The following is a 12,360-nucleotide window of genomic DNA, read 5'->3' on the forward strand; positions in this document are numbered from 1 at the left end:
TCCTTACTGAAAGAAGCACAGATACTTAAATCAGAGTTAGAAAGTATTATTTATGAATATATGTTCACTGTTCATTTTTTTAAAAGGATAGAGAAAAATACTTTTTGAAAAGGGTAAATATTCAATGAGTAGAAAATATTCAAAATTGAAAATGAAATTCACTATTTCTACCTACAATCTAGAAAAAAGTCATTAATATCTTTTTGACAGATAACATATAGCAATTTTTTTAATATATATTTTTCATTCAGCAACTTTAATCATGCATTATTTTAAGGCAGAAATACACACGTTGCTGAAATGCAGTATTTGAACTTGCCTAAAAAATTATGTCTACTCCTAAAATGTATTACAGTCAGAACAAGTTGGAGTAGCTCCCAGGTCCATGAATGCACACTGAATCTAATAAATAACCTGGTAAATTGTGGCAGAAAGTGCACTGGCAAGCATACTGATGCAGGTCAAACCTGGTATTTTTTTAATGCTACTTCCACAGTGCTGGAGTAATTGGCTCCTCTGTCTCCCTTGTCAGCTTCTCAGAGCAGCACTGTGTGCAAGAAAGTATTGACAGTCAGTGCTGAAAAGTGGGCAATACCAATACGGAAGCCCATCAAGAAGATGAAAAGTACTCACTTATCATTCAGCAAACAAATACCAGAAAGCAGAAACTCTGTTATAATTTCACCTCATTTTCTTTGTTATGATATACCTGACAATACAATCAAAATGGTAGTGTCTGGATACCCCAGTGTAGAATTCCAGATATTAAATTTACTAGTAAATGTATTCCCTGAATGAATACTAATGCTTTCCTAGAATATAACATGTCTGAAATTGATGAACAAAATTATAATAAAATGTGTAAATCTGTCCCTTATTTACAACAAGAAGTTCTGATCTGGAGCATGAAACAGGAAATTTGAGTTCAAAAATACAATAAACATAGTCTAGCAATACCCAGGATACTCACAGAAACAAAGAAAAGTCCAGATTTTCATATGCAGCTTCTCTTTATTATCACCTTGGGTACAAAGAAGGCTTACAATATTCAAACAAGTGAAAGCAAGAAAGAGTCCCTACTTGCCTATGGGGGCACTTACCACATCCCGGGGTTCTCCTTCTTTGGGCGTCAGGATGACCGAGAGCAAAATAACTCCAAGATCATGGTCGGGATAATGAGGATCCTTCAGAGGAAGGGTCACATCCGTGGGCCTGTAACATAAAACGTTCAGATTTTGAACAGTCATGAAATGAATAAGACAAAAAAAAGTTTATGCTCAATTACTTATTTTAAGAAGAAAAGCTATTTTGCCTTCCTTTATTCTCCTGGTACAAGTTTTGATGTTATCAAAATATTATCAATGTACCATGGTATCCAATAAAATGTGGGCCAAATGGGTATAATTGAATTCACTAGATGAATTTCAGGTCTTCAAAGGATTCTGGAAAGTTGATGAAAAGTCTGAAATTAATACCACTGTGCTTTGATCTTCTAAACACTAAGGACATCCACTGGAAAGTAAGGTCAGATGCAATGTGGGTACTAACCACACAAATAAACAACAGTAATCTTAGATGTATATAATATGTAATGTATATATAATATTGAATGAAGAGATACACTATACTGAAATCAAAAACATATTGGTACAGATTACAATTTTATGCATCTCCTCAGTGTGGGATGATAAATTTGAGCTAAGCAGAAAAATTAAAAAAGCTCTCCAGTGCAAAATCCTGAGAACATATAAAAGTGCCTGCTTATTAGAAGGCATATACCTTTACTTAGAACAAATGAGTAAAAGTAACCTTGAAAGTATATTTGATTAATGTAAACTTTTAGCAATCTATATGCATATACATTTCACATTTGAAAACAAACAAAAAAAACAAAAGATTTGGGAAAAGTATGATTCACTGGATGAAAGTATAAAAAAATGTCCAGGAAACTCTAACAACATTGAGAAAGTTCTAAGTCCCCTCCCTTTAATATCTAAACCTACATACAGCAGTGCCAGCTACTTTCTATAAATCTGAGTCTAGCAACTAAATAAGGGTCATTAATTGACTGCTGCCTTCCTTTTACTTTTATAGGATTTTTTTTTTCTAAAACAGGAACATATCTTAAACAGGTGAGTGGTAGAAGAGGAAAATACAATTTGTCTGATAAACAGCGAACACATGCTTTGAAACAATGTATAATTATTTAAAATTATATTCAATACGTAAAGTAAAGCTTCCATTTTTGGCTGTTTTACCCTGTGACTAAAATTTTAGACTCTGAGACAAGGATATCAATACTGAAGAGCTGGGTGACATAAGCTTTGGAATTTGGCAGCATCTCTGAGTAAGAAATTATGAATTAGTAGTATTACCTATGCTCACTTTAGAAAATAATACAAAACACACACTCACTGACAATGGGTAGGTAACATGTTGTTTGCATATTTCAATTAATATTTTAAAATAGGGATTACATTACAGCATAAATATGAGGTACTATGTAATAGCACCAAACAAACAAAAGAATCCTGAAATGTTGACAAATTAGAAATGTTCCCTTGCTTGCTCATTCACTTATTCATTTAATTTCATTCCTTCATTCACAAAATATGTATTAGCGTAAATGCCACGTACTCTACAATGTTGTGGGTAAAATCAAAGGTCAAAACCAAAATAAGATTCTTGTCTTCAAGGAGCTTACCTTTTAGTACATAACACTATTGAGTTCCAGTGCTGGGGGAGGGATGTGGTAGAAGCTGGTTCAAGCTGCATATCAGAATCAACTGGGAAGCTTTTAAGAAGTAGATTTGTCTGAATCCCACCCCTGATGACTCGGTTCTGTAGTTCAGGAATGGGGCCTGGGAATCTCTATATTTATAAAACTCCCCAGGTAATTTTCTCAAACCAGGATTGAGAACCACAGGTTGTTTTCAAAGCTAAGATTTTATGATACTGGGAAATTCATTCACATGATATTTAATTTATCAAACCAAAGAAAGGTACACTGAAAAATATGAAAATTTTTCTGGCATTAGGGTTTTTAACTAAACCATAAGTAACCTGTTAGACTGATAATATATATATATATACATATATATATAAGCTATCACAATTATGATGCTAATTATTCCGATATGAATTTAGCTATAACTAATTATTATAGCTCATTAGTAACAATTTGTTCCTTTTATTTTAACAGAGGCATACATACAATACTACATTATAAACATTATAGTACATGTATATATAGAATTACAAATTGCTTTGGTTCACTTTCTTGTAGTGATTACATACAAAAATTAATAGGCAAAACTTCATTACATTTTTGAACTGTATTTTTATTAGAGAAGTTGTGAGCATATAAAGCAATCATGCATAATGTCCAGAATTCCCATACAACACCCCTCCACCAGCAAAACTTCATTACATTTTATAATGATTACATGATAAAGATTCAAGGACAATTGCTTTATGACTCTCACCTATTACTTTCTTTTAAAGAGATAACCACCCCCCCAAAAAAGAGATAACTCAAATTATATACCTTAATGCATCATACAGTAGCACAAATAGGTAGCGATCTAATGCTTATGTGGTTTAGGGGGAAGGAAGCAGTTAGCTTAATACACCAAATAAGAAATGTGACAAAAGAAATACCAAATACGTGTATATAATTTAAAAAAAAATTAATCAGCCCATGTTTTTCCATTTAAAGTTATTTTTTGCCAATGATTTAACTTTAATAGGGAACAAGAGAAATCTATCCTCTTAAGTCTTAAGCCCACTAACTTGCATAGAGGACCACAGAGAAAGTAACTGGCCATTGCAGAACAAGAGCACAACATATTACATTTTGAGCTCAGTTTTTATGATATTGGAGTTCATGCAACAACATCTGGGACACTTCCTTCAGCTGCTGAGAGGTGGAGAACCTACTACCATCCAGAATCTATCCTTAGGTTCAGTCTGTGCTAGGCTGTAATAAGAATGGAGGACGTAGAAGGACAGACGAGGCTGCGCTCTTGCCCAGTCAGAGGCAACAAGGACCATTAAAAGACCAATAAGCTGCTATTTACACTTCTCTGATCTTCTAAATTTACAGAGACGTATATAATTATCTGGCCCATTCCTCTGCTTTTACTATCCCTGCCGCATGATCATCCAAATCAGGCAAGGTTTCCTTCTTCTGTAATAGTAATCAATTCTTAATTCCCATGTTGAAATGCATTTTGACAAACGAAGCCCATAATTAGGTAAAAAGAATGGATGTTATTAGCAATAATAATATAACTTTACCACTAGTCAAGCTATGATGAAAGAATATAACTGAGCCAATAAAATCAACCCACCTCCACTTTATGGACAATCCTTGGTAACCTAGGATTACTGGTGATAGCAAAATTAGATTCTACTTCAGTCAAGTGATAAGACAGCTCTTGTTTTTGAAGCAAAGTACACACTTTTTATTTCCCATAAAGTGACCTGATTCTCAAATCAATAATTATGTTTAATGTGCATAGTTTTCTTTATTCCACACCACACAATGGCAACATGAAAGCAAAGTTTGTGTCTTTTATCTTAGATTACTGGTTCTTAGTACAATGTTGGGGGGCAGAGCAGGTGACCGAATATTTTTTTCTGTTGAATCAAAGTTGTCGAATGAGATAGGTGGAGAAGATGCTATTATGCCCATTGTAGATGACAAAGTTGTACTTGAGAGAAGATGACAAGCACAAGATGACAAGCTAGTGAATGAAGGAGCAGTGACTAGAACCCAGATCTACTGACAATTTCTACTATACAAACCTAGCTGCATAACAAAGTGCAGTGATAGTAAAACAGTTCAAAGTTACCTTTTTAACTTCAACTGTGTGAGATCCAGAAAAGCTGAGCCCATAAAATCATCCTGAAGCCCAAAATCATAGTCAAAGACCTAAGTTAACAAAAAGACAAAAGATTGTCATAAGTAAGTCCAATACAAGCTTTAAATGAAAACATCTCAATTTTAAAATATTGGTTGTCTGTACTTCCCCAAACAATGGTAATTATTATATATTTTATATGCATATATTATATAAAACTTCTCTCTTTTCAGGCTTTGGATTATTAGTGGTCTCACAAACCATTCAAAGAAAATTACATTTTATTTTCTTTAGTTAAATAATTGATCTATATTATAGCAATTTAAGGAAGATGAATATAAAAAATCAAAGTAAAACATAGTAAATCTTTAAAAGTGTGGGAAACACAGGTTTAAAGTACATTTTTCCTGTATATTATAGAAGGAATGTTAGTATTACTGAAAGGTAAATTGAGTGGTATGAAAGTCAACATATATGACTTCCATACTACGCTATGGTGAGGACAAAGTGAGAATATGGCTTCAATTGCTTCATACTTTTAAGGTCATTGAGAAGAAATTCTATGGTATTTTTATAGGACAGTGACACTTTAAACATATAAATAATTAAAAATTGGTACAGCTAGATTAACTTTAAATTGGGTTTTTATTGTTATAAGCAATTACTAGAGCAGAGGTTCCTTAACAAGGTATCAATGAGCTTGAATTGATTTTCAAAAAAATATTATTCTTGTGGGGACATGCTCGTACAGGTGTGATATACTTATTGAATAATACACAGTATAGTGTAGACTGAGTAAGGGGTCTGTAGTTTTTACCTGACTGGCAAAGGGGTCTGTGGAACAAAAAAGGTTAAGAACCCTTGTACTAAGGGATAATATTAATGTGACTAACAACACCAACAAAACAAAAAGAAAATAAGAAAAGAGAGAACGCATTTCTTCCTTCTTTCAACACTATTTATCTCAAGTCTTCTCTGTGTCCAACTTGTTCCAGGCTCTTGGGATACTAATGTGGATAGAACAGTGTCCAGTCCAAGGAAATAGCAAGTGCAGGAGATGGATCTGTGTTGTCAAGGATCCATAAGAAGTGAGCATAGTTGAAGTGGTTTTTGCAAGATGGACAATGGAAGGAAATGAAGTTGGAGAAAGAGGTCAGAGCTGGATCATTTAGTGCCATTTCCAAAGAAATAGGGATTTTAGTCTAAGTAAGATGGGAGTTGACTAGCTCCCATTCATTAAGTAATTCTGTCACTCGTATATTGACTCAGCCAATAGTGCTTAAGCATTTATTTGCTAGATACTGTGCTAGGCATTGGGTAAATATCATTGCCAATGCCTGTCGTTTAGTGAGGGAGACAGATGTTAAACTAGGAAACTGCATGAGATATACAGTTACCTGTTTTGGTAGTATAAAAAAAAGAACAGAGTATAAAAGAGAGAATAATAAGAGAGATAAGGGAATGACTGTAGAGATGAAGGGCCGCTAGAGGAAGATTAGAGCTGTGTTCTCTTTTCTTCTAATACTTGCACTGTGTACTAGAAAATATGAATACAAACTGTTCATAAGCACATAAGCTGTGCTCTTGAATGAATGACTCAGGCCACTGGATTCTACAGGTTGTGAGAATCGATTAGGTCTTAAGAAGCAATATCCCAGCACGACTGTGACCAGTTCTTGGCACAACATTCAGAAAGCTCAAAGCAGAGGGACTGGTACAGGCAGCAGCTCTGAATTACTTACTGTTTTGTTCTGCAGTGTAGGTGTACTTCAATTTAAACAAGCTTAACATGTAAAAAATTAATATTTACACAAAAAGATAAATACTTTGCATTACAAAAGAATTCTTAAATTTGAAGAGTCACAAGAGGATTTATTTAAATAATAAGCTTCCCCAATGCCTTTTAAATTATTCAACTTGCAGTCATTTGATTTACATACAACCTTTCTGGAGTACATTTATTGTAGAAAGCTCAGCAATCCCGCGATAAATATTCTCCTTGATCAATTACACTTCTGAGCTTTAACTATCAACTCAGCAGCATATCACATGTGGCTATTGTACATCTTATGCAATTTACACCTCCAAATTTGCAAATGGATGCAGTAGTGTATTTTACAACATAAAATCTACATCAAAACATTAGAGAAATTTCTCCTGTGCAGTCTCTGTCAATCACATCACACTCAGGCTTAACAGTTTGGAAAGAATATAGGTGACAAAGAATCAATGAGGGAAGTGGATGTGGCTCAAGCGTGGGCTCCTACCTAAGACATTGGAGGTCCATGGTTTGGTTCCCAGTACTTCCTAAAGAAGACAGTGAGCTGGGAAGAAGGGCAGGAGCAGTAAACTGACACAACAAGCTGATGCAACAAGAGACACAAGAAGAAAAACATAATGAGAGACATAAAAAAAGCAGGGAGCAGAGGTTCCCTGTTACCTCCAAAATTGAAAAGAAAGGACGAGCAGGATGGTGACCTGGCACGACGGGCAGGTATGCGAGCTGATGCGACAAGATGACACGATAAGAGACACAGGAGGAAAAGCATAATGAGAAACACAAAAAGCAGGGAATGGAGACGGCTTAAGCAACTAGATGCCTCCTTCCCACATCAGAGGTCCTGGGTTCAGTCCCCCATGCCTCCTAAAGAAACAAAGAAGATAAACAGACACAGCAAGTGCAAACAATGAGGGGATGGGGAGAGATAAATAAAAATCCTAAAAAATAAAAAAAATCAATGAGAACACCTGAAGTACATTTACCCATGTGAGGTAGAGAGTTGTAAATCCAGCAAATTGATTAGTGTAGACAACTCAACTGGGTGATTCAAGTTCCAAATCTTTACCCTCATAGTGTTACAGTAGCCTACAGTCTTAATGTAGATGTTTATTCTAGTTCTCAAATTCTATTAGTCAGCAAAGTCATAAACATGGGGAAGAATCGAAACACTAGAATCCATTCATTAATGAAATTATTAGCTATGTTACTTGGTTCCAAGCTCTATAACTTATTTGTTAGAGGGAGCATTGTTCTAAGTAGTGCCTCAGAAAATATATAATATAGAAGAGAAAAAGAATAGGAAAAGATACTCCTGCAATAAAAAGTGCAGTTAATGCTTAACATTTATCTTAACATTTACTATGAGCTAAACACTGTGTTGAACACATTATATAGATTATTTTATTTATTTTTATAAGCCAGTGAACAAAGTATTGTCATTCTTATTTTTCAGATGAGGAATCTGAAGCTTAATTATGTCACTTGCCCCTAAATCCTAAGGCTAAGAAAGGCAAGATTCAAATCTTGTATTTGATTTCAGAAACAGAGCATGTTCAAACTTAAAAAATATAACTAGGACACATACTCTGGGTGGTACATTGGAAATGTAAAGGTGAACAATTTAGATGAGATACTTGCTTTCATGGCCCATCAACTAATGGGGCATGCTAGGCAACATTTAGAAGTTGCTTGGGACTCAGTAATACCTCTCCTTGGTGTGAAGTGAGTTCAGAAAAATAAATATTTCATTCTCATCAACTAATTTACTTGGCATCTTGGTTCAATTTTCTACCAAGAAAAATTGTACTGGGGAGTAGAATAGGTTGAATTATGTATATAGAGGGATAAAAATCACATATCCTTAATCTTAATCCCATTTCTGTAGATGTGAGCCCATTGTAAATAGGATCTTTCAAAGATGTTGTATTTAGTCAAGGTGTGACCCAACTGAATTGGGATGGGTCTCAATCCTATTACTGGAGGCCTTATAAAAGAGAAAGCTGGAAATCAGTGGAATCTGGAAGAGAAAGGAGAGACATTGTGATGTCATGGGAAAGCCAAGAAACCCCAGAACTGCTGGCTAGTCAGAAAGCTACAGACCCAGGGAAAAAGCAAGCCTTCTAGTCTCTGAAACCCTGAGTTAATAAATTCCCATTGGTTTAAACCACTCCATTGTGTGGTAAATGTCTTAGCAGCCTGGGAAACTAAGACAGGGAGTGTATCAGTTAAATGCTTTTGGAAAAAAGTAACAGAAATCTCAACTCACACTGGCTTCAACGTGAATGGGAATTTGTTAGCTCATGTGACTGAAATGGTCATAGGTAATTATAGCTTATTGGTAGCTTTGATCTGAAAGTTCAAATGGCATGCATTCATTCATTCAGATTGGGCAAGTGGCAATTTGAGCGAAGTGAGGAGGCAAGATGGTTTAATATCTGTGGGAAGCAAAGTCCATACTGAGGGAATAGGAAGTGCAAAGGCACTGAGGACATTGGTGAGAAAGCAGAGTGGCTGAACAGGAGTGAGCAAGAGAGGAATGATTGGCTATTACAGGCCCAGACCATGGAGCCCACTAGGGTACGACTTTGGGTCTAATTCTGAATGTGGCTGGGAATCACTGGAAGTTTTTCTGTGTGGGAGTGGCATAATATAATTTATTTTATTTTTTAATTAATTAATTTTAAAATTTCTCTCCCCTTCGCCCTCCCTCCCCCCATTTGTCTGGTCTCTGTGTCCATGCACTGTGTGCTCTTCTGTGACTGCTTCTGTCCTTATCAGCGGCATGGGAATCTGTGTTTCTTTTTGTTGCGTTATCTTGTTGTGGCAGCTCTTTGTGTGTGCGGTGCCATTCTTGGGCAGGCTGCACTTTTTTTGGTGCTGGGCGACTCTCCTTATGGGGCATACTCCTTGCATGTGGGGCTCCCCTACACGGGGGACACCTCTGCGTGGCACGGCACTCCTTGCACGCATCAGCACTGCGCATGGGCCAGCTTCACATGGGTCAAGGAGGACCGGGGCCCTCTACCTTCCAAAACCTGTTGTTATGCCAAGTAGTGTGTGGTATTTGTCATAGCAACACTAGAAAATTGAGACAACAACAATTGCCTGAAATGATCATTATATTAGTGATTGAATATTGGTGATTATCTATTCTTTCTTTGTTTCTTTGTTTTTAATCAAGATTTATTTACGCTCCCCCACCCAAAAAAAAAATAAAAAATAAAGGAGCCCCAGGGTTTGAACTGTGGACTTTCCATGTGGTAGGCAGATGCCCTATCCATTGGGCCAAGTCCACTTCCCCATTATATAATTTATATCTTAAAATGTTGACACTGAAATCACTGGGTGAGTTACATTTTATACTGAGAGAAGTAATGAAAGCAGGTAGACCAGTGGTCATGGCAAAAGTTGATGGGATCTTTGGAGTAGAAGTTGAGGTAGTCAAATGTGTGATATATTTTGAAGGTAAAGCTGACAGAAATTACTGATAGGTTAGAAGTTAAATATGAGAGAAAGAAATGAACTAAGGATATGCAGGAAAGCGTTAACACAGCAGGCCTGAGCTTGCTATCTGTAGAGGTCCTTCTTTCAGGGTTGGCATCTGGGAACATGGCTTTTGAAGCATTCTCATTGATAAGACTATTTTCCCACCAGGGCACTGAACATTCACTTTCCTTCTGGCAGTCTGGAATTTTGATGGTTGGGTTGTGGCTGGTTATTGTGCCTTAGTGATGAGCCTCAACTAAAAACCATGGACTCTACATCTCAGGTGGGCTTCTTTGGGCAGATGCTGCTGCATTTTACTGCTGGAGAAAGAAACATGTTCTGTGTTATCCCTCCCAGCAGGAGGAGAGAAAATAGGAATATTGTACATGAATTTCTACAGACTCTGCCTGACATGTCTTTTCTCTTGCTGCAGTGCTGTAATAAACTATAACAATGGGTAAAACTGCCTCTGAGCCCTGTGAGTCCTTCCAGAAAATCACTGAATGTGCAAGAGGTTTGGGACCCCTAATCCAAATTATGAATCCTAGGTTTTTTTAATTGAACACCTGGGTGAATGGCAGGTCCACTTTCTAAGATGGGGAACATGGGAACAAGCAGGCCTTGGTTGGGGTGGGGGTAGGGAATAGAGTTATCATGAACTTGATTTTGAACACATTGGGTTTGAGAAACCTATTAGACTTATGAATGGAGAAGCTGGCAAGTGGGTGAGTATAAGTACGAAGTTCAGGGAAACAATCTGGGCCAAATACATTTGGGAATCATCATTTAATTACATCATTGTGTTTAAAGTCACAAACATGAATGTGATCACCTAGAGATGAACTATATAGAGAGAAGACATCTAAGGGCTAAGCATGGAGGTACTCTAACTTTTAGAAGTCAGGGAGAAGGATCCAGAGATGACATTGAAAAGGAACAACTAGTGAGAAAGCAGGAAAACCAGGGGAGTGGTGTCCTGAAGCCAACTGAAGAAAGCGTTTTAAGAAGCAACTATATTAAAATAAACGTTTTAAACCTGATTTCCATTTTTATCTCTCTAGTTCTCATCAGAGCTTCCCCCGTGCTGATGCTCGCTCCTCTTATGATCCTAACTGACTGCCAGGAGCCCCAGGGTGGCACATTCCCTTGTTCATTTCCAGCAGGGAATAATGAGCTCCTGTGTCCCAGGATTCTCAGCAAAAGTCCTGAGAATCATATTGTGGGTCCGTCATTGGACAAGGATGTGGATTTGACTGAATGGCTAATCTAGGTTGCACACTTTATTTTTAAAGGCATTGGTAGACCTAACTTCCATGGACACATATGTATCTCCAAAGAGAAATCTGGTGCCCATCAAAAAGGGAAAATAGGGAATGTGTGCTGGGAAAACTCCCAACAAAGATCTGATTCAGAGAACCAAACCTAAGGTTCATTACGGTGGCTCCAGGTGCCATCATTCCTTGTCTCAGTATAGTTGGAACTACGTAACTCAAACTTTAGGACCACTCCTCAGACAAGGCAAGAAAGACTTTTTTCAATGCTTTGAGTCTCAGCATCAGGACGCCCTCACTACATGTCCTGCAATTTATTGTCAGACATCCTTTATATTAGCTTACCTGTTAGCTATGGGATCTCACTAAGGCTTTGTTTTGACCACCCACTTGGACATTCCCATATCTACATATTAAATGATTCCTCCCCAGATGGTGATTGATGACATGGAGAATCATCTCCTATTATTATCCACTCTGAGTACTGTTTTCTTCTTGTCTCCATTAGGTAGTTTCCCAGCTAAGAACTATACCTGCAACCTAGGTAAGATGTACCTGTGCTGGATGGAACAGCCCCTTCATTTTTGCAGGTCTTCAGTCTTCAACCCTTTATCCTCACTTTGCTCTGGGTTTTATTTATGACCTGTTCCCTGCATCCTTGGAACCTGCCTTGCTGCCTGGTCATTTTGTCCTCCTATCTCTACTGTTGTCTGCAAACAATAGTAGTCCTGCCTCTTTCATGTAGTGTCCCCCTCTTGTCCAGCCCTAGGGATTCTACCCTGGCAAAACCCAATATGGTTAACATCCCAATGGGGTTTTCCTCAGCCCCAGTGTTAGGGAAATGGACAGTGGGTATAGGGATATAAGTCATGATGGCTCTCTGTCCTCCCGCTCCTATTGCATCTGTCTATACCTAATTGTGTTCTGAGTCATGACAGTGACAATGAGTACCTAACTG

At 37.1% G+C, this 12,360-nt stretch overlaps 1 protein-coding gene across 12 annotated transcripts in view; it reads right to left on the reverse strand.

Annotated features, from left to right (window-relative positions):
* Positions 1–12,360, reverse strand: part of MCTP1 (multiple C2 and transmembrane domain containing 1) — a 568,532-nt gene that overhangs the window by 231,570 nt on the left and 324,602 nt on the right. For all 12 annotated transcript variants that reach the window (XR_011646260.1, XR_011646259.1, XR_011646258.1 and 9 more), the window contains exons 4-5: positions 4,857–4,936; positions 1,101–1,212 (exon numbers count right to left, since the gene is read on the reverse strand). Coding sequence is in view for 9 of the 12 variants with exons in the window: in XM_058276318.1 (XP_058132301.1) it covers positions 1,101–1,212; positions 4,857–4,936 (192 nt within the window). In the remaining 3 variants the exon portion in view is untranslated. The remainder of the gene's footprint in view (positions 1–1,100; positions 1,213–4,856; positions 4,937–12,360) is intronic.

This window comes from Dasypus novemcinctus, chromosome 2 (assembly GCF_030445035.2).
Source record: "Dasypus novemcinctus isolate mDasNov1 chromosome 2, mDasNov1.1.hap2, whole genome shotgun sequence".
In the NCBI taxonomy this organism is placed as follows: domain Eukaryota; kingdom Metazoa; phylum Chordata; class Mammalia; order Cingulata; family Dasypodidae; genus Dasypus; species Dasypus novemcinctus.